Source organism: Dendropsophus ebraccatus, chromosome 14, assembly GCF_027789765.1.
Source record: "Dendropsophus ebraccatus isolate aDenEbr1 chromosome 14, aDenEbr1.pat, whole genome shotgun sequence".
Classification (NCBI taxonomy): domain Eukaryota; kingdom Metazoa; phylum Chordata; class Amphibia; order Anura; family Hylidae; genus Dendropsophus; species Dendropsophus ebraccatus.
Genome location: NC_091467.1, coordinates 25,842,662 through 25,864,609, shown reverse-complemented (window position 1 = coordinate 25,864,609; position 21,948 = coordinate 25,842,662). Strand labels below are relative to the sequence as shown.

Here is a 21,948-nt window from a genome sequence, read left to right as displayed (position 1 = left end):
GGGGGGGGGTCAGATTGTGGGTACAGAGTCGCTTTAAAGGGGTTGTGCTGGGAGCAGAAGGCATTTTAATTCTAACACTCTTTCGGGATATACGCTGCCTCCTTTCTTCCTGGAAATGCAGGAAGTGCATTTATATCCCCCAAACCCTTTTACTTCTCTTCCATTCAATACTGGGGTAATGGACATCCTTTTTCATAGTTAGTGGTGATCCCAGTGTCACCATTTAAAACCTCAACCACTCTGGTCTCTAGAGATGAGTGAACCTTGAGCGATGGGTGAAGATTGCTGCAGCCCTAGGGAGTCCTGAGAAAACATGGAGGCCTATGGCCTTTAGCTGTACCCATGTTTTCCAGGCAGCCTTAGTGTGGCATCCGACTTCTTCAGCCACCTGTAATCAAAATCAGACAAACCCAAACATGCTAGAGGTTTACTCATCTCTACTGGTCACTTTTCTTAAACTTTGCATACTATCATGGATGGCCCACCCTAAAAGACAATCTATAGTAGATCAATAGATTTAGCATCCCTACTATAGTGGTCAGCAGTTCAGTGTTTAGCCTTGGACCTCTCCTACACATCGAACATAAGTCATAACATCCTCAATAGATGACTGAAATGAGGTAAATAGGGGACAAATCCTTGAAATGCATGTTTCGAATCTGATAAGTCCATGGGGCCTATATCTGGGACGAAAAAGTGTAAAACTAAGATCTGATCGGGAAGAGTTTGCAGTGGATCGTAGCGGCTGGCAACAAATAATTAGTACATCTCTATTGTAGACCACCACCTTTTATACCTTCATCTGGCTTGGAGCATGCAAGGAAAAATCTAGATGGCTCACATAATGATGGAACAGCAAAAATAAATACACACAAAAATCATAGTAAACTGCAATACTTGCATGAAAAATTTCTCCTAGATCCAATACGACCCATTGTCTTGGTATTGTTAGAAATATTACCCCATTGTATCATCTTAGCTGTCCGTCTTCTTTGGATTGGTAGGTGAGGATGTGAGGTCAGGGGCTCATGGTGGGAATGCTACACGAGCGTCTCATGATTAACCGCACCTCTATGTCAGGGGGATTGTCCTGTTTGGGGAGGGAACGCGCCTCATCTGCAGCTGCCAGATGGAGGTCAAATCGTAAAGACACCGATTTCTTCCTTAGTTTCGGATTGTCTTTGAAGAAGGAGCCTTCCCACTGTCTGATTATCTCGTCCACTTTCTCTTTCCTGCCAAGCAGATAACAAATACAAGTAAGTTATACGATACCGAAAAAAAGATGCCAAAGATCTCTGCCGTACTTTCAGGAATAGTAACAATGGCAATGATATCAAAGGGTTGTCCAGCAATAGATAAACATTAAAAAAGTGATACTCTGTCTAAGACTAGAATGAAGATTTAAAATGAAATAAATAAATAAAAAATAATAATAACAATAAATTGCTGGTAAAAAATTGCTTTATTTTTTTTTTTACAAATGTATTCTTTACAATTTAAAGATTTTGTCAATTTAAAACAAACGCACCTGTAAGCAACTCACCTGCCGTGGATCCAGCGGCGTCCTCCTCGGCCTCAGCCCCGTCTGACGGCGCTAGGACCCAGCGCCGCATCAGCCGCCGGAGCCGCGTGACGTCACGGAGACCCGACGGCGTCCCTGACAACCTGGGACGCCGCGGCTCCGTGTAACGGCCGGCTTCCGCCCAGCTCTCACAGCTGAGTGCGGTCACACTCAGGCTGAGGGGCAGATCGCTCTGCCATTCAGCCTGCAGTCTCTCAGCTGCACAGACTTTGGATTCAGGAGGCCGGACCAATGAGGGGCTGGTCTGGACTCCTGATCCAGTATAAAGTATAGCCAGTATCAGACTCATGTGCTGGCTATTAGATTGTTCTAGTCCCAGCTCCCCTGATCCTGGTTCTGCCTTCCCTGCCCTATCCTTCCTCTGTTGTTGCTGCGTTTTCTGACCTTCTGCTTGTTACTGACTTCCCGCTTGTCTTTCGATTTTGTACCTCGCTGCCCATGTGTTACTGACTTGGCTTGTTGACTCCTCTCTATTGTGTTCGTATGTCTGTCTTTGTTTCGTGTTTACACTTATATCAGTATAGGGACTGGCACCGTGGTTGTCCGCGACCGTTTAGGATCGTTGCGGCAAGCAGGTAGGGTCAGAAGGTGGGTCTAGCTTCAGGGCTCACTGTCTCGTACTATTTCTGCCTACCGAGTCTGACAGCACCATCAGGTACATAGCCTTACCTTTTACATGAATAGACTGGCTCTGGCGCGGGGATGCCGATGCAGCGGTCCTTTTATTTAAACCATGGCCCAGTTCCCTCGCGAACCTAAACAGCCATTGCTATGCTGTATCCATAACTGTTTACGGGCAGTAGCATAGCTGCACTGTCCACTGTCTATCCCGCTGCTGTCTATCACTTAATGGCAGTCAATACCAGATGCTCTATCTATGCCACAGATAGGGAGAATCAAGTATGGCATCCAGTAAAGCTATGTTAATATATACAGCACCTGGAACAGCCTAATGAAAGCACGGCTCTGCTGTTCCCTGCTATTGCCCAAATTTCTACTAAACACTATACCTCTGAAGTGCCTATACCTGGACTAGTGGTCCACTGACTGGCAAACTGGCCAGCCCACCTGGCATTTGCCCGGTATGCCAGATTGCCAATCCAGGCCTACTCAGAACAGGGGGACGTGGCAAGAAAATAAAAATAAGGGCACCCAAGGCTACAACTCAACTTTTTTATAAATACATTTTTATGTCAGTGTACTGCCTCAGTTTGGAAAGTTTTTGCTGCTTTATATAATATAATACTTACTGCACTGTGCCTGTGGCCTCTGCCCCCTCCTCTGCAATATTACCATTAAATATTGCTGGGTTTTTGTCTCTCTGTTCCGAGGATTCCCTGTAGGGCTTCAAGCTCTTTTGTACAGCATCTAAAATAATTAAAATAGATTATTAGAACAGAGGATCAGACTTCAGTCCAGCATGTGCTCCCCCCCCCCCCCAATACAACTCTATGGTATATATGGAAGCAGCTGCTGACCACTTCAATGACACTTACCTGAAGGTAGGGTAAAGCCTATCTTGCTTTTAGACGACTTGAATTCCGGTGTAGTACCATATAACCTACAAACAGAATTAAGTTTGTATAGTAACTTACCTTTTTTTATTAAAAGTCATTCAGATATTATTGGTACAAAATTAATGGGGTTACATGGATTGTCTGCATAGGGCAAACATTACTTATTGGAAGGATCCATTCACAATAAACTACTCACAATTTATCCCAAGTGATCAGCTAATCTAAGTGGAAGCCTGGCGGTAAGTGTTCAGTTTCCCTACAGCGCCACCACAGGGAGAATTGAGGATTGCACATTCACCATTCAAAACAGTGGGTTGTCTGTATCACAGAGGACAGGATCTCAGGAGAGACATACAGGAGAGACACTCCTTGTAGCTTTTCTCCACTCTGCTCAAGAGATTAGGATACTGACCGATAAGGGGTATTCCAGAAAAAAAACCTTTTTCTGCTGCTCCCCCACAGCTTCCATTTGCCTCCGATCTTTGCTCTTCTTCTCGCTCTGGAGACCAGCGCTCGGGAGCAGGACCTGCTATCTGGTTGGAGGGGACACCACTGTGGCCGGTGATTGGACAAGATGTCAGGTCCTCCTCCCTAGTGCTCGTATTCAATGCACAAAGAAGAGAGAAGACTGAGCAGTTGGATGAGTTAAATGGGAACGATGGGGAACCAGGGCAAGGTAAGTATGTTTTTTTTTTTTATATCCCAATTAAATTTTTACCCTAGGTCTGGAATACTCCTTTAGGCTATGTTCACACTACGTAAAATAACGGCCGTGGTCTGCGCTGCAAAACTACGGCCGTTGTTTTGAGGTTCCCTATAATGACTGCAATGCAATATAACTACGGCCGTTGAATTCACACTACGTTTCAGATAACGGCTGTTGTTTATACGGCCCAGTGAAAAATTAACATGTCAATTATTTCCGTCCGGTAATACTGCAACAACGGCCGTGGATTTCAATGCGGCGGCGAACGTAAAACTTATATCTGCCGAATTAAACTTGATTTTACGCAGTGTGAACATAGCCTTAATCTTGAGTTTAGGGGATGCTATAGCACACGATATTATCTAGTTATATCTCTGTATTTAGGGTCAGGTTTTAAATTGCAATTATTGCATATAAACCCAGGAAAACAGATCATGGCTAATAGCCTTAAAAACCTTAATGTGCGAACACAGCCTCAGGGATCGGTATCACTTAATGTAGGTAGGTGCACCTGGTCTCTTCGCCTTCCAGCAAGCTGCGATACGCTGAGATTTCCCGCTCCAGCTTCATGTTGGTGTTGAGTAGCATCTTGTGCTTCTGTAGCTGCGTCCGGACTCCTTCTCTTACCTCCTGCAGCTCTTGCTGTAAGTCGGCGATCACAGCGGACAGGGCCTCCAGCTGCTTCTGGTGCTGCTGCTCCGTTTCACGGAGAGTGAACTTTAGACTTCTTTCCTTTGAGATGATAATAAAGAATTCATTTATAGAGGAACTCGCTAGAAACATAGAATTTCCTGCTGTGATTATTTATTAGGTTCTTTTTGTTTGGCACTATAATTGTGGCTGGTGGACGGACGGTGCATTGTGGTACAGTACATGGAGCCACATAATATGACTTGTTCACGCACAATGGCTCAGATGCTGTCTAGTACTAGATGGGGGGATTATTAGTTGAACAGGGCAATATTGCCCAGCAATCATTCGACAGACAAGCACAAAGTTTTTTTAGGGTGGCTTCACCCTATGGCGTTTTTCTGGTCTCCCCAAAAAAAGGCCAGAAAAACTGACAGATTATTTTGGTGTTTTTTTTCTTTTTGGAATTTCTGTAGTGGCGTTTTAGACGAGCAGAAGGAATTCTATTGAACTCTATGGGAGAGAAAAGCCAGATTGAAGAAAAAAAAAAAGTCACATGCTGCGTTTTGGGTGAACTGCCACAGTGCCGGAAAAAAAAACAACAGGGAAGAGAGAAAAACACCACAAAAAAAAAAGTCAAATACGTATGAACGTACTGGCCGTGGGCGTTTTTGTTCAGATGAACACCATGGCATTTTTTGTGGCGTTTTCAGAATATTTAACATTGTGTGAAACCAGCCTTAAAGGGGTTATCCAGCACTACAAAAACATGGCCACTTTCTTTCAGAGACAGCCCCACTCTTGTCTCCAGCTTGGGCAGGTTTTTGCTGCTTAGTTCCATTGAAGTGAATGGAGCTTAATTGCAAACCGCACCTGAACTGGAGACAAGAGTCGTGTTGTCTCTGAAAGAAAGTGGCCATGTTTTTTGTAGCACTGGATAACCCCTTTAGGCAGTTTAAAAAAATCATTACCGGCTGCACATCTCCTCATATGATAGTTGTATAGGGCTGCACTAATGATCCAGTGATTGTTCACACAGCCCTTCCCACATAATGATCGAGCCATATAATATATCATTTAAATTAGCGCCAATACAATTGGGCATGTCTCTTTCCATAAGGGCAGTTTAAGTGTTTGCGCTACTGTTCTGATGCCAAGTGGCTGTGTCAGTACAGTAGCGCAAACATTTAAACTGTTTCGGAGCTCCTGGCATCATAATGATACATGATGCCAGGAGGTCTGTGATTCCAGTCCGTAGAACATCTTCCATGTATGGAATGTGTGAATGCCCATTTAGACAGTGAAAACCTTAACTACACAGTCTACTACCTTTTAACAATGCCATTTGACACTAGACTTTACTAACTTTTTTTAATACCAATTTGAGCTTGTCTTTAAAATCTTTTTGATGCCTTTAAAACCACAACCCATATTTCCGTCCGATGAGGCTAGGGATGGGGAACCTTCGGCCCTCCAGCTGTTGAAAAACTACAATTCCCATCATGGCATGATGGAAATTGTAGTTTTTCAACAGTTGGAGGGCTGACGGGTTCAGCATCCCTGGATTAGGCCATTGGTTAAAGTGGGTGGTATATGGATTTACACCCTCTATGAAACTTCTGGCAAGTCTGTATACCACTTGCTTTGGCTTACCAAAAAGGTGAGGGCTAGGAGAGCTCTAACCCCACTTGTGACTCTTCTATGGGAATTCTTACCATTGCTTGGAGAGACTCTATTTCAGCCTGTAGGTTTTTCCATTGCTTCCTGGCTTCGTGAAGAGTGGCCCGGGCTGCCCTCAGTTCCTCTTCATCTTTCTGCATCTTCTGCCGAGCCTTTTCTTCTTCCAGCTGGATGGAAATGAAGTGACAGGAACATAATGTATCTGATCTGTGAGCGCGATAGGTCAGATGATAAGCGCTGGAGACTGACAGGGAAAATTGGACAATGACAGATGACGCTTATAATCTGAAGGACACAACTGCGTTATAATGCTTCATCTGTCCACGTACATCAGCTCTAACAAGCCCAGGAGTTATAGCAGAAAGACAGCATGAACGCTCTGTATCTTCATTATATTGCAGCTCTATACTAGGTTATCCAATTGACTTTCTGGAAAAGCTGGATCACAACCTATATGGCTGCCATACAACAGCCATAAGGATGAGCAGAGGCCTAAATGGCAAATGGCGAATATAGTTACTAACAAACTATGTTCAGTCCATTAAAGTCAATGAGTATTCTGTGGGTACACCACAGTATATGTTAGCGTAACATTTACCAGTATGTGCCAGTGCCAGTACAGGGCCTAACAGGAGCAGGTGGTATATCATTGTACCATTACATAACTGGGCAGTTTTACTGTTCAGGAGTCTGGAAATACGAAGTGAGAACATATACAGAAGCTGTACTGGACGCCATATTTGTTGTGTCTCATTTCTTTTTCCCCTACGGAATACTTAAAGGGGTTATCTAGTGCTACAAAAACATGGCCACTTTCCCCCTACTGTTGTCTCCAGTTTGGGTGGGGTTTTGAAACTCAGTTCCATTAAAGTAAATGGAGCTTAATTGCAAATCGCACCTGACCTGGAGACAGTAGGGGTAAAAGTGGCCATGTTTTTGTAGCGCTGGATAACCCCTTTAATGGGGTTATCCATAGACATGAAGAGGTAGTTTTTTTTCCCCGCCGGGGAATTCACATTCCTAAAACAATTTAAAAAGTGAGTCCTAGTGCTTTAGGAATAATAAAAAAAAAACTTACTTGCCCTGGTCATTACTGCCTACTTCCTTTGATGTGGTGACCAGGCAAGAAATGCCTGCTCAGTCACTGACAATGAGACAGATCACCCCTCAAATTGACACATCAAAGGAAGAAGCAGGGATCAGGAATGGCAGCAATGGGGATCAGGTAAGAGAGTATGTTTTTTTTTCTTTTTTGTATTCTTAAAGCAACTGGACTCACTTTTTAACATTTTCTGAAAACTTGTCTGAAACTTGCCTTATTATAAAACTTTGCCTCTAAATCAGAACTGAAGCAGAGGACTGGCTTAGCTAGTGAACTGAGCCACATAACCAGCCCCCTTTAAAGGCGTAGTGCGGCGGTTATACATACCTGTCAAGTGCCGGCACCCGTCTCCGATCTTCAGCGTGTGACGTCTTCTTCGGGCGGACGGCAAACAGCCCCGACTGTCCCGAATGCCGGCCGCCCTCTGCAGCGTCATCCGATGCTCAGCCGCGATTGGCTGAGCATAACTGTGCTTAGACAATCACGGCTGAGCACAGTTGTGACGCGGCGGAGGGGGGACAGGCGGCAGCGACTCGGCCTTCCATCCGAAGATGACGTTTGGCACAAGATGGCGGACAGCCCTCGACACGGATCAGGTAATGTATAATGCACCACACACTTCCGGGTACACGGGTGGGGGTGGTGGGACACAAGGAACGGGGCGATTCACAGACATAACATACATCACAAAGTTGTATAACTTTGTAATGTGTGTTATTCTGTGAATAATTTCTGAGCGCCGCACTACCCCTTTAAGTATGTCAACCACATTGAGAGGGGGGGGGGCACTGTTGTAAAGGCCAACAATGGCAATGCTTGAATTCTGGAAAACACAAGGGCTTTTGCTCATAGACGTTAGCAGGTGACGTGTCCAGCTTTCAGCACTTCTGTTGGACATCATACAATGTCACTTTGGTAAAGGCAAAAGAAAAAGGACGTGGAAGTCATGTGACTAATTGCATAGCAATAAGACAATGGTGGAAATCTCTATAAAAAGAAAACATTTTCACACGAATGATATTAAAGCTTATCATGCTGGGATCAAATCCTCCAGAACTGATGACACAATGTAATGTACAGAAATCCTATACATTTAAGCCCTGGGCTACACTGAGGCTTTATGGTGATTAAGCTGCACCTGCAGTCTATAGGAATACATTGAGCTGTGTGCAACCTTCTAGACTGTATACAGTCTATTCTATGGAGAGTGGATGTTAATAAAGAGGCCGCATCAATCATCGTTTCTACTACAACACAAGCAGATAGTCCTGAACACAACAGCCCTGGGGGAACATAATGGAGGACACTGTATTCTCACCTCTAACTTTTGATACCAATTGAATAGCTCAATTGGCAATGGTAATTTGAAGGACAAAAGATCTTTCCCCCTGGCTGTCAGGACCTGTGCTTATGCATTAGACAGATCCACAACAACTCAGCATGCCCTTTATTATATGCTTTAATGGACAATGTGTAATACATCATTTCCCCTGTGGTGGCGCTGCAGTGCAATAGCTCACCTGCTGCTGAGTTCCTTCCCAGATCAAAGCTGATCTTAGGGGGTCCCAATTCTGTGAATAGAGCTGAAGCATGCATGCATTCCCTGTGGGTCTTCTGATCATTACCAAGCTAAGTTGCCCTCAATATAGCACGGACACGTACCCTCCATTCCCATCATAATCCATTGGGTTCCCAGAGAATGGGGACATCTTTCAATCTACGGATAACCCCTTTATGTCAACTTTTAAGGCAAGTTTTTTGTGGGAACAACTTATGAAACAGCCCAAAGTCACACAAAGGGTTAAGAAAGCCTATATCTGCATAGCAGGATTCGTGGAGAATTCATAGACGCCGAATTCTCAAAGGGCCAATAGAAAAGGAGCCAAAGCACGTCCAATATGATATCCGTGATAAAGCTGAGTAAGTCTATGGCTTCTCCTATAGTTCAATATCATATTCTTAAAATGCCCCCCCCCCCCCCCCCCCCCCCTCCACGTCAGCATCCGAATATGAAGGCCTTACATAAATCTGATGAGTAATTCTGGTGATCATGAAATAATACAAAGCATTGTGGGTACTGCGTGTATATATATATATATATATATATATATATATATATATATATACATATATATGGAATAGTTGGGATTTCTCTGCAGTGCTCCTGGCACTCCCTCCCCAGCATCCCCTGCAGTGAAGGACCAGGCTGAGTCAGGCTGACAATGACTCTGCATCCCTCTCCTGGAGGCTGCCTGCCTGCCTGCCTGCCTGCTGCCTGCCTGGTGTAATGCAGTTACCTGTCTCCTGGCTGGAAGGTCGTCGTCGATGTGACTTCGGCTGATGAGAGCCTCATAGTGTGTTCTGATCTCATTGAGGAGCTGGGACAGTTCCATCCTGCTCCCATCCTCCACCGTAGCAAACTGAATATCATCGATGGGATGTTTTAACTGCTGCAAAGCCTGGACTTTCTGCAGTGGGAGAGGGGGAAGAAGGAGCGGGAGAGAGGGAGGGAAGGATGAATGAATGGAACGCTATCAGCTGCAATGGATGCACATGGAAATCTTACATTGCACAATGCACTTAGAATAGGAAAATCGCCCGCAAATAGAGATCATTGGGTTGTTTTCTACTCCTGGGAAAGCTGGGTGACAACCGCTACGGCTGCCCCTGAAGGGATGGCACCCGGCCATGTATAATTTAGTCACATTTGCTGATCAGGATGCAAGGAAAGCTGGGTAGGAGCTATAGTGATGGCCATACTGGTTCATACCCAACTTTTCCGGAATCAGATATAAGGAGAAATAGTGGAACATTTTAATAGTTTGGCAACCAATATCACACATGTATATGTCTGCGTCTGTATTATGTAGCCAAATATAGGCCTGACCCAATGACCCAAACTGACAGCGTGATAGATCGGTCAGGCTGGGAATTCAGACGCCAACATGGCTGGTTTTATTTTGTTGGTTAGCCTGATGACAGTGAGACCAAATGGATATGGTTTTTATTACAAATAAAAACATATATAGGCTAGGTTTATTTACTCTATGTAAAAATGACGGCTGTCTTTCATAACAACGGCCGTTACTGCATTCAGGACGTTACTGCAGCTGACACCTCTGTATTGGCTACAGGAACATTCTTTCTTTCACTATTGATTTTCAGGCACCCCCGACGGTGGGCGCAAACCATTCACTTCAATGCAAAGTACGGACGCGGACAATATTATTTCCGGACGTTGTTCACTGAACAGCGTACTGAAATAATAGGCATGTACATTATTTTAATGCCCGATCTAAAGAATGGGCGTTAACATAACCATGTATGAACACAGTTCAATACAATGCAATTCTAATTGCTTATACTGTAGTACTATTGTATTGCAATATACTATACTGCAATTTTCTATTAAAGCCAGCCATAGAGACCTTCACTAGGACCCTCACTACTATAACAAGTGACAGATAAAAGGACATCCACACTGATGTATAAAAGCAACACCAGCGCGTTTCAAAGTGTGGAACTCCTTGAAACGGACTTGAAACGGATCCCGCCTCCTTCACTGACTGGCTGAGCGGACCTGAGACGTCACGTCCGACACCAGGAAGCGGCCGGGAACTGAGCACCGGAGCGCCGCGATGCGGGACCCGCCGCTGGTATAGGAGAAAAGTGCCCCCCCTGCTGGAGTACCCCTTTAATCAAGACATGGAAGGAGTTTTATACTTTGAAACGCGTTGGTTTTGCTTTTGAATATCGATGTGAATGTCCTTTTGGAACAACAAAAGTTTGAAGTTTTATGGCAACAGAGCTGGAGCCTTTGGATTTTTCCTTTTTTCTTTTTGAGTAGGTCCGAGTACAATTGGTTTCTGCGCTCCACACCAGGATCCAGCATATGCAATGGACCTTTAACATACGTGAGCTCATACTTACTGTGTCTTAGCAGCCACGTGGTACTAGGCCTGGCCAGAAGTCCTCTCAGGCCTTACTATTATGCTATGGGGCTCTTGTGGAGCTTATCCCCAAAGGCTGGTCTTTTCCTTTCTATCTGCTGTTAGGCGAGGGACCAGTGGTGTCAAAGACCAGACCCTGTTTTAAGACGGAACTGGAAGTGCCCTGTACTTACCGTATCCTAAATTTTTGAGAAACTCTCACAGGAACAGAGGCTAGTGTAGTCCTTTCTCATTCACACTGTCCACTAAACTAGTTTCTAACTTCCTGTTCCTCTCACTAGAGAGGCTGCCTTTGAGCAACCTCTTCCTTCGGTGTTTGGCTTTGGGCCACAGTCGTCAAACCAGGTCAGCAGGAGAGTCAGAGCATGAGAGTCAGGGATGAGAAGCCTATTGTGGTCAGACAGGAGAATGATCAGGGCAGACGGCTTCAGAGGCAGCAGGAAAGTTACACAGTACAGAAAGGGGTAAGGCAATAAGTGTAATCCAAAGAAGAGGCACAGGTCACAATCCACAGAGCTTCAGCAGAATAGCAGACAGAGACCTTTGCTTGGAATGCAAGAATCCAACAACACTCAGGCAAGAAGGAGGAGATGGAGCTGGTTTAAATAGGTGCAGGTGGCTCAGGATTGGCAGATGTGAGTAGCAGGTGGAGACAAACTGCCTCTGTAAATCCAGAGCAGTTGGCCACCTGCGCACCCTAGTGGCCAGAGGTGTCATTGCAGCAGAAGGGGCAAGAAGACGCCGGAAGGCACAAGCAGCCACAGGATGAGTATGGGGCACAGTAGAGCCACAGTAGAACCTACCCTCTGGAAGGTTCCTAGATAAATTGATGTCTGTTTACCCCTTCTACTCCCAACCATGCACAGTAGATAAATATTACAAACGTGTGTACAATGGTGGGACTTTTTCACAATACTCTGTGACACCTCCCTGGATGTTACACAGTGTACACAGCTCCACGTTTTACAGCTTTGTCTGTGAGATTACAGCCATGTAATGTTTTGTAGTAATGATAACACCTTTGTAGCAGAAAGCCGCTGGCAGATAGCTGAGCACCTGCTGCAACCTGCCTCTACGTGAGTCCTTGCCTAAAGGAAATGCCGCTCGATACTCCCTGAACGTATAATTATGGATGCAAACAGTTTTTTCCTTAATCTCTTTTCTGTCTGTGGGAACGTGGAAAGCAATTAAGCAAGAAGCCTTCCTAAATCTGCATAGAAAATACTGGAATTTGTGGACATTGAATATTGTGTGTTGACACTGGTAGTACAGAGAGGTATATTACCAGGGTGGAGCTGTTCACATGGTATCCTAATGTAACTATCTAGGCTTAATTGATTCTAATGCCCCCGAATGGACACTTATTGGCTGTTCAAGTGTCTGATCACTGGAAGGCTTATGTTAAACCCAGTGTGGAGTGTTCCTTTAAATCTGACCAGGGTGCCACTTGTACAAGTTTTGAGAGACCTCCCTGAATGTAGAGGTATTATTACATATATTAATTTTCTTCTCCTTATATAACTGACTCTCTATTAGCATAATAGGTGAATCAAAGTCTATCATGTGTCTTGGACAATTACAGATTACTACGTTCCCTATCATTAAAGGAGTTGTCTTCTCGACATGGGTGCAGCTCCTGGGACCCTGGAGAAGCTGTGATCAGCCACACATTTAGATGAATGGCCGTCCATGTAACACGGGACTAGATATGGGCATTTGAATACCAGTGGCTGAAGAAGTTGGATGCAGCCCTAGGGAGTCCTGGAAAACATGGATATAGCCATAGGCCAACGGTTGTATCCGTGTTTTCCAGGATTCCCTAGGGCTGCATCCAACTTCTTCAGTCACTGGTATACTAATTTGCTAATGTAGTATCTGAATGCTATTTTGTTGACTTTACCTGCAGGGGTTGGGGAGCTGTAACTAAATGGGTTTTAAAGGGGTACTTCAAATATTTTTTTTTTCTTTCAAATCAACTGGTGTCAAAAAGTTATACAGATTTGTACTTTACTTTCATGTAAAAATCTCAAGTCTTCCAGTACTTATCATCTGCTACAGTATATGCCCTGCAGTAGATGGTGTTTTCTTTCCAGTTTCACACAGTGCTATCTGCTGCCACCTCTGTCCTTGTCAGGGACTGTCCAGAGCTGGTGAGGTTTTCTATGTTCCTGTCACAGACAGAGATGGCAGCAGAGAGCACTGTGTCAGATTGAAAAGAATACACCACTTCCTGCAGGACATACAGCAGCTGATAAGCTGGAAGACTTGAGATTTTTAAATAGAAGTAATTTACAAATCTGTAAAACTTTCTGATACTAGTTGATTTGAAAGAAAAAAAAATTTGAAGTACCCCTTTAAACCTCATTTAGTTACAGCTCCCCAAGGGGTAATCCACAGCTGTATGGAACATGGTATAAATTATTAAACCTGTAGCACCATGCATTTTCTCTGGAACATGTCATTACGGTATAAAATAGTCCTATTACTGTTAGATTCTGTTAGGATGTAGGCAGGGAATTTGGGCCTAAATCCCGATAGAAATCTGTGAACACAGTCTAAGCAGTATTATACAGTAATATTTGACCACCATTCAAGCAGCCCCATGTCAGGGTTCAGGAACTGACATTTTACGTTAATACACATACAGTAAATCTAGCACATAGACCAGGGGTAGGTAACATTGGCCCTCCAGCTGATGCAAAAGTACAACTCCCATCATGGCTGAACAGCAAAAGCTAAATCTTTAGCTGTCCAGGCATGATGGGAGTTGTACTTTTGCAACAGCTGGAGAACCAAGGTTCCCTACCCCTGCCATAGACCTAGAGTTCACAATTCATTTATGTCGCAGTAACTCTGCCTGAACACAAGAGGGAGCCCCTTCTCATACCTCTTGATGATTTGAATTTAAGTCCCGTATTTCTTGTTCTTTATCCATGATAATTATTTTCAGATCACAGATGCTCTGTTCAAATTCATTCGTCATTGTTCTCAAGACTTGGTTTTTCTCAAAAATCCTTTTCTTCTCAGAAGTTTCTCTTGAAATCCTGTAAAAAAAGACATAATCATCTGTAAGACATCTTTGGGCTGAGGTGGTAGTGATTCTTCACACGGAGTAAAACTGATGGAATTCCGCCAGCCTCCATGTCATACTGGCAGTCCATGGTAGGTTTGCACACCTCTTCTCTCAGCGCCTCTCCGCTCGGAAGAATCGACATGTCAATTCTTCCGCGCGGAGAGAGGAGGCACGCAAGCCTCCCATAGGCTGCCAGTATGACATGGAGGCTGGCGGAATTCTGCCAGTTTTACTCTGGAGAGTGCAAAATTACATGTGGGCCATGCAATGCTCCACTGGAGGAAAAAATATACAAAGTAGCTCTGCTCCAGAAGGAAGGACACTTGCTCTCTGTTGCCATCTATTGGAGGTAGTAAATTAAAGGGGTACTCCGGAGGAAAAAAATCAGATCAAATGGTTTTAGAAAGTTATACCAATTTGTAAATTACTTAGATTTAAAAATCAAAAGTAGAGATGAGCGAACCTCGAGCATGCTTGAGTCCATCCGAACCCGATCATTCGGCATAGCGGGGGCTGCTGAACTTGGATAAAGCCCTAAGGCTATGTGGAAAACATATTTCTGGATTAATGTTTTCCAGACAACCTTAGAGCTTTATCCAACTTCAGCAGCCCCCGCTATGCCGAATGCTCGGGTTCGGATGGACTCAAGCATGCTCGAGGTTCGCTCATCTCTAATCAAAAGTCTTCCAGTAATTATCAGCTACCGTTTGTCCTGAAGGAAGTGGTGTATTCTTTCCAGTCTGACACAGTGCTCTCTGCTGCCACCTCTGTCTATGTTAGGAACTGTCCAGAGCAGGAGAGGTTTTCTATGGGGATTTGCTGCTGCTCTGGACAGTTCCTGACATGGACAGAGGTGGCAGCAGAGAGCACTTTTTCAAACTGGAAAGAATCCACCACTTCCTGCAGGACATACAGCAGCTGTTAAGTACTGGAAGGCTTCAGATTTTTGAATAGAAGTCATTTACAAATTCGTATAACTTTCTGACACGTTGAATTGATCAAAATCTTTTTAACTGGAGTTCTCCTTTTAAGTAGTTATAGTTTCAGGGTCACCCTAGCAGCCTATAAATATATAGATCCCATTCCACCCTCTCCTTTTCTGCCCTTGTACTCACTGCGTTGTCTGATCGCTGGAAGTCTGTGAAAAAGAGGCTCTTTAATACGGTGCCTTGAGCAACAGAAAGGTTTAGAGCAGGGATGGGGAACTCGTGGCCCTCCATCTTTTTTTTTAAACTACAATTCCCATCATGCCTGGACAACCAAAGCTTTGGAGGACTGCAGCTTCTCCATCCCTGATCTAGAGCAATGACATACATATGTTCCACTGTATTACACAACGCTCAGGATAGCTGCTGCTCTTTATTATAGTGTTCATCATCACTTACTAGCTGTTGCAAAAATTTAAAATTTCTAAGAAAATTTGGGGACATACCTTTGTTTAATATGGGTGAGATCCATGTTGTAGTTATCAATTGCCATGGATATGTTGGCATTTTCCATGATTAGTGTATGAATCTGTTAATAAAATGTAGTAGATAGTTTGATTTTTCTTTTTTTACATTTGATTTATTTACTTGATTTAAAGGGGTTATCCAGGATTGGACAAACATGGCTGCTCCCCCCCCTCCCAAGAAATGCCACCACTTTTGCCCTCAGTTTGCTCCATTCGCTTCAGTGAAACAACGGCAATACCACACATAAACTGAGGAAGAGGGTGGTGCTGTATCTGAAAAGAAGCAGCTATGTTTTTCTAATACTGGATAACCCCTTTACTTAACTGAACAGGCTGGCACTATCCGAGCACTTTGCTGGGAGGTGATTTGCATAGTACATTACTATAGATGCCATGTGGAGGGAGAAGAGGTTACTGATCCACTAGGTTTGCAAGGTGTTGTGTGAGCAGATGGGGAAGACATCACAGCAAAGAAAGGGTTACACTAAGCACTGAGCTGCTGAAGAAAGTAGAAGAGAGTAGCAGGTAGTCACTGCCGGACCAGGGTACCTGGGGCCCACCAGAGGAAATGATCCAGGGGCCCACCAAGAATCAGTGAGAAACAACCTGTCAGTCAGTGTTACTGCAGGTTCTGAGCTGGGGGCCCACCAGAGGATCCTCCGATTCTGCAGTGGGCCGGTTCAACACTGCAGACAGTATTATGATGAGGACGGGAAAGACAACTGCTGCAGACGTCAACCACAGTGATGTAGATTTTGTGGGATTTTTCCTTTAATTTTGGAGCCCCAATTGTAGACCCCGGAAAGGGGAACTCCACTGAAGGAGGATACTCCTGCTCCCAGCTATCCTGACAGTAGGCAGCTATAGATAACATCAACGTCTTACAATCTATACATGTTTCTATAAGATAATTACACTTCAGCCTTCCGGTACTATTGTGTCACAGATCCTCGGCGTAGTAATTGCGGATTAAGGTGACTCTATGGTAATTTATGTACGACTAGTGCCAGCTTTTTGCAATAGTCCCCAAGTTCCTTCAGGACAGCTTTGGTGTTTATTATTTTAGCACAGAGATAATGATCGCTAAAAAATCATTAGTGAATCTCTTACTAATTATTATGTCAAGTGACAGGCGCCAGGGCAGGGAAATTGTCTTAAAGGTGTGACGTGTGTAGAATCAATGACGGGTTTCCAGGCTTCAAGAACATGTGTCATCAGGGACCATCAAAGTCCAGCTGAAGAACATTGTACCTTCTTGAAATTAGTCAAATATTGTTGGCTTTTTACACTATTATGGGTTCTCTGATCTATAGATAACGTGCAGCATTCAGGTAATGGGTGACATATTGGTTGTAGAGAATCCAAACTGAGCAACCTATGAGCTCAGTGTTCACCTCAATGGGGCCAAGAGCAACACTGGAAGGGAGCTTGTTCTCCCTCCATTTAGGTAGATCACCTCTCACAAGCCAGAAACATACTGGTGTGTTAAACGACATTTATGTCTCCTGTAAAAATTACCCTAACTGGCAGAATGGTAAACCATGGCTTGCCCAGGCCATTGAGCTCAATGGGCTTAATACAGTTTAACAGTGACAAATGTTAGACATTTAATCTGAAGCTTAGATTTGGAACCCCATTAGGGACAGCAGAACTGTCCCTAATGAGCGAATGTACCATTTTAACCCATATATTAGATTTTTCATATGACTTAATGCACATGGCTGCACAGATTCTAATGGTGTGGTCCATTTTTTAATCTGCTGCCCGGGGTCTCATGATTTGTTTTCTAAATATGCAAATGAGGTCTGCTGGTGCCCTGGCAGTGGGCCTAGCACCCTAGTGCACCGATATCTCCTCCACGGATGATGCGTGGCTTCTGTGTTCACCCAGGTTAGACTAATCTAACTTGCTGATATCCTCCTAATATGCACGGGTGCTGAGGAGGAAGGTACATCTCTTACTTTTCTCCTCTGCGCCATTCCTGTGCAGTTAATAGGTTTAATCCACCGGCTGGAGCACCATTAGGAGTACTGCCCCGCCCCATCATACCGACCCAGCCCGACCGCTCCATTGATTATCATTAGAAATAGGTACTCCGCACTAAGTTGCAATTAAAGTAGTTTTTATTTGCATAGGTGGTAAAGCAGATATAAAATAATTTTTCTGTCTATACGACCTTCATCAGACTCATCATGAATTGGATATAAATGGTGAGGAGTCCTGGTAGAACAGCTCGTGGAACCGCTTCAGTGCTGGCAGTGTCTTGGTAAAGTCTTGGTAAAGTGTCACAGCGTCTTCCAGTCCAGGCACTGCTCCTGCCACCATCACGCTGACAGCCGACACTGCTCTCTTACTGATACCAGGATCTATCAGTCTATGCCTTTACCAAGACTTCCACTCCCAGCACTGAAGCTGTTCCACAAGCTGTTTTCCCAGGACTGCTCACCGTTTATATCCAATTCATGATGAGTCTGATGAAGGTCGTATAGACCGAAACATTATTTTATATCTTCTTTACCACCTATGCAAATAAAAACTACTTTAATTGCAACTCAGTGCGGAGTACATATTTCCATGCTTCTTTGGGCGTCATGACACATTGATTACCATTAGAAGGAGCGGGCCAGCTTTGTGCAATGGGTATGGGGTAGTGCTCCTAACGGTGCTCTGGACCAAGGATTACACTGCTAACTGCACAGGAACAGTGCTGAGGAGGAAGGTAAGAGACATAACTTCCTCCTTGGCACCCCGTTCGCATTAGAGGGCTATCAACAGGTAAGATTAGTCTAACCTGCTGATAGTTCCCCTTTAATAGAAAGGTTGAAGGAGTTCACTCATGTTAACAAATTGCCCGAAGCGAGGAGGACAACCCATCACACTGTGGACACTGACTTTGAATGGATTCCTGTGACACTCACAGATTGGAGGAGATCTTGGCTCTCTTTTTCCTTCTCATCCCAGATGGGGATTTGCAGTTGATTTTTCATTAACCGCTCTTCGATTTTCTTGTGTAACGCCACATTAGATTGTTCCAGGCGATGACAATGCTTCATGAAGTCAGCAAGTCTCTCGTTGAGCTGCTTCATTGTCTCTTTTTGATCCGATGATGGGAAACCATTCTCCGTTGACATGATGACAAACTCTTCAAAGCTGAAATTCAAAATATTCAGAGTATCAATCAAAGGTACCGTAGTTAATTGGGGTTGTCTAGAAAACTCATTCTCATACACCCTATTTAGGAGAGGGACTACAGAGTAGCTTTCACTCCTTTCCAGTGTTACGTTACACTACAACGTACGTTGTGCAATACTTCAAATCCTGAAGTGGCGCTGCAGGGAAATCAAACACTTACTAAAAAGTTTCACCAGAAATGATGGATAATCCCTCACTATTTCAGTAGGGGCAGTGGTTTTCTAACAAGTATGGATGGTCCAAAGCAGAGAACACCTGATGATAACTGGTGGATAAAGAATCAGCTAGGTGGGGTGACTATACATGATAAAATAGTATATATAGAAGGAACTCGGCACTCACCAGTTGAATACAAGCAATGTGCATCACATTACATAAAGTACGTGTTTCGGCCAGACACGGCCTTCATCAGCTTGTAATACTATACATACTACTGGATCTCTCCACCTCGTGCTCCACCGACCAGTGGAGTGTCCTCTTCCTACTCTCTATACATGGTAACATGTCCTCTTGACAGCTATGGTCAATAAACATCTATGTGCTACTGGTGTTACCAGTACAGCAGGGGTCAGATCTTCAACAATGGTAAAAGAAGATTATTACATTGCAAAGGTCAGCTAATACCTGTGTATTAGAAGAAACCTAATGCCTGTGGCCATAATATTGGACTAAATCATTAGACCATGCATAACTAGATCCACCATTGATATCACTAAACAATGAGCAATAGTGGACAATGTAGACTGTCAAAGTGCTTTGACAAATAAGGAGGTGGATGTTAGTTATAGACATTATCCTAATCAGTTATTGTCTATAGATTAAAACAAAATGATCGATAACTGTGAATATGAAGATATTTATAACAATGGGTCAGGATATAGATATTTCCTACCCCCATGTCTTTTGGTAGAACATACGAAATAAATGCACCCTTGGCAAAAAAAAACCAGACAAAAAACTCTTGTTGGATCTTCTGTGATGCTCATAAGCAGATAAATATGTAGAATTTCCTTCAAGGGACGTTCTGATTTAAAGTTACTTGTCCCCTTTTCATAGGATAGGGAACAAGCGCACTAGAGTTGCATTCACTTAGGGGTCAATTGACCTCTTTTCTTGTGATTGGTGGCGGCTACCCGTGATGTCCAATATCACTGCATTTGGCCAGAGATATACAGAGGTATATAGTTTCTAGAGATGAGTGTACTGCATGCTTGAGTCCGTCCGAACCTGAAAGTGCAGCATTTGATTATGTAGCCCTAGGGAGCCCTGGAAAACATGGATATTGCCTATGGCCTATATCCATGTCTTCCAGACAGCCTTAGGGCTGCATTCAACTTCTTCAGCCACAGGTAATCATATACTGCACACTATACTGGTTTGGATTCATCTTTAATGTCTACCTTTAGTTATATTTACAGGTACCATTAATGTTATATCCACATTGACCTTGAACTGATATGTGTTACATAGACCGATACTATACAGCTGACTTGTTGTCACTCCATTAGAACAGATCAAACATTAGTATGGCTTAGGGGCTCTTTCATCCAATAATAGTCAAATAATTGAAAACAAATTAATCCACCGTGTAAGTGGCTTTCAGGGCCTATCGAATGACTATCTCTATCAGACGCTGCTTTAAAATGTTAATCTTTCTGATGAATTTCCCTTAGGCTATTTCCTTATTCATGCTCACTGGCTGTTCAGAATCTGTCAGCAAGCAGATCTCTATTATATTCTACTTAAAAAAAAATGTTTTTAACATATTGTATGAGGGCAAGTCCCATAGGAGGCTATGCGGTGTAACCCATTGGTTATAGGCAATGTCCCGACCCCAAAAGCCAGTTTCTCTGGTATACCTGGGTCCACTCATATTGCGATTCCCTATAGTCTGGTGCTGGATGAATAAAAGTGTAATATAAAGACTGAGGAGGTGTCGTAGTACCTTGGTTGGGTCTTCTGGGCCGGGAGTTTCGCTTCACTAAGATCCTGCATCGTTCTTACTTTATGGAGCTGGCCGCACAGGCTTTAAGATAAACAGGGAGTTAGTACATGAGCAAACACGTGAACTTCGATTCCTTCATACGTCTTGTTTGTCTTGGGAGGAACCAGTCACTGGTTTTAATCTTACAAACGCCAGTTATAATATTATGCACCGAGCCAAGTGCCAGACAATCCGCCTGCAAGATCAATGTTATTAGTAAGTGGGGCTATGGTCGAATAAATTTATTACCCAGTAAAGAGCATTTGCACCTAAAAAAAAAATGACAATAAACTATAGATGGGGGTTATATATTTAAGATTGTTGGTCTCCCACCATGGCTGCTGGGAAACGACAACTCTGAAGTTGTAATTTTTTAAGCAGTAAAAAAGCTTCACTTTTAGTCAAAATGTCTCACTGGTGTGTATTAAACTCGCATTCATCGGGACGTGCTGTCTCTGCATACTTTTTCTGGATTATTGACCAACCTGGGTTTGGTTCAGTGAGGCATGCATCCACTTTCACTTTAAAGGGAAGGTGTCACCTACATTTTTTGACTGATTAAAGTTAGATACTAAAGTTGTTCTTTTATTCTAATATGTTTCTATTTTCTGACTATAATTTCATTTTTTTCTGCATTGTTTTCCTGACCTTTTTTTAACAGCATTTAGTGACATGCTTTACAGCAAGACTCATGGACATAGGGATGACAATAGACAGACTCTGTCCCATTAAGATGAATGTGAAACATTACTGAGCGCACTCTGTGACCAATGAAGAGGCACTCTGAACTATAAAGAGGTCATTCCACAGAGAGCTGCTATTGTCTCCTCTGTCTACTGGTGTCACATGTTGCTGCAATGCTGTACAGATCACTTTACAGCAGACTCCACTTATTACAGTAGACAGACCAGGAAGTCTCAGCTTAGTTTTAGCCCCAGTGGTGAGAATGAACACTGAAAGATGTCAGGATTATTTTAAAATAGAAATAGAAAAATGAAAAATAAAAAATTACCCAAAAATATGTTTAACATAAAATCACAGTAGGTCGTTTTCTGATGATCTGTTCCCTTTAACTCTTA

At 43.5% G+C, this 21,948-nt stretch overlaps 1 protein-coding gene across 1 annotated transcript; it reads right to left on the bottom strand.

Annotated features, from left to right (window-relative positions):
- Positions 1–88: 88 nt before the first annotated feature.
- On the bottom strand, positions 89–21,948 carry KRT222 (keratin 222). Its single transcript, XM_069951858.1, has 11 exons — positions 21,882–21,948; positions 20,831–21,065; positions 18,612–18,843; positions 15,673–15,755; positions 14,055–14,211; positions 9,515–9,685; positions 6,151–6,282; positions 4,317–4,537; positions 3,079–3,143; positions 2,833–2,950; positions 89–1,232 (listed from the first exon to the last, which is right to left on the bottom strand). Exons 2-11 carry the CDS (start codon positions 20,878–20,880, stop codon positions 1,019–1,021), a joined length of 1,443 nt encoding a protein of 480 aa, XP_069807959.1. The 5' UTR covers positions 20,881–21,065; positions 21,882–21,948; the 3' UTR covers positions 89–1,018.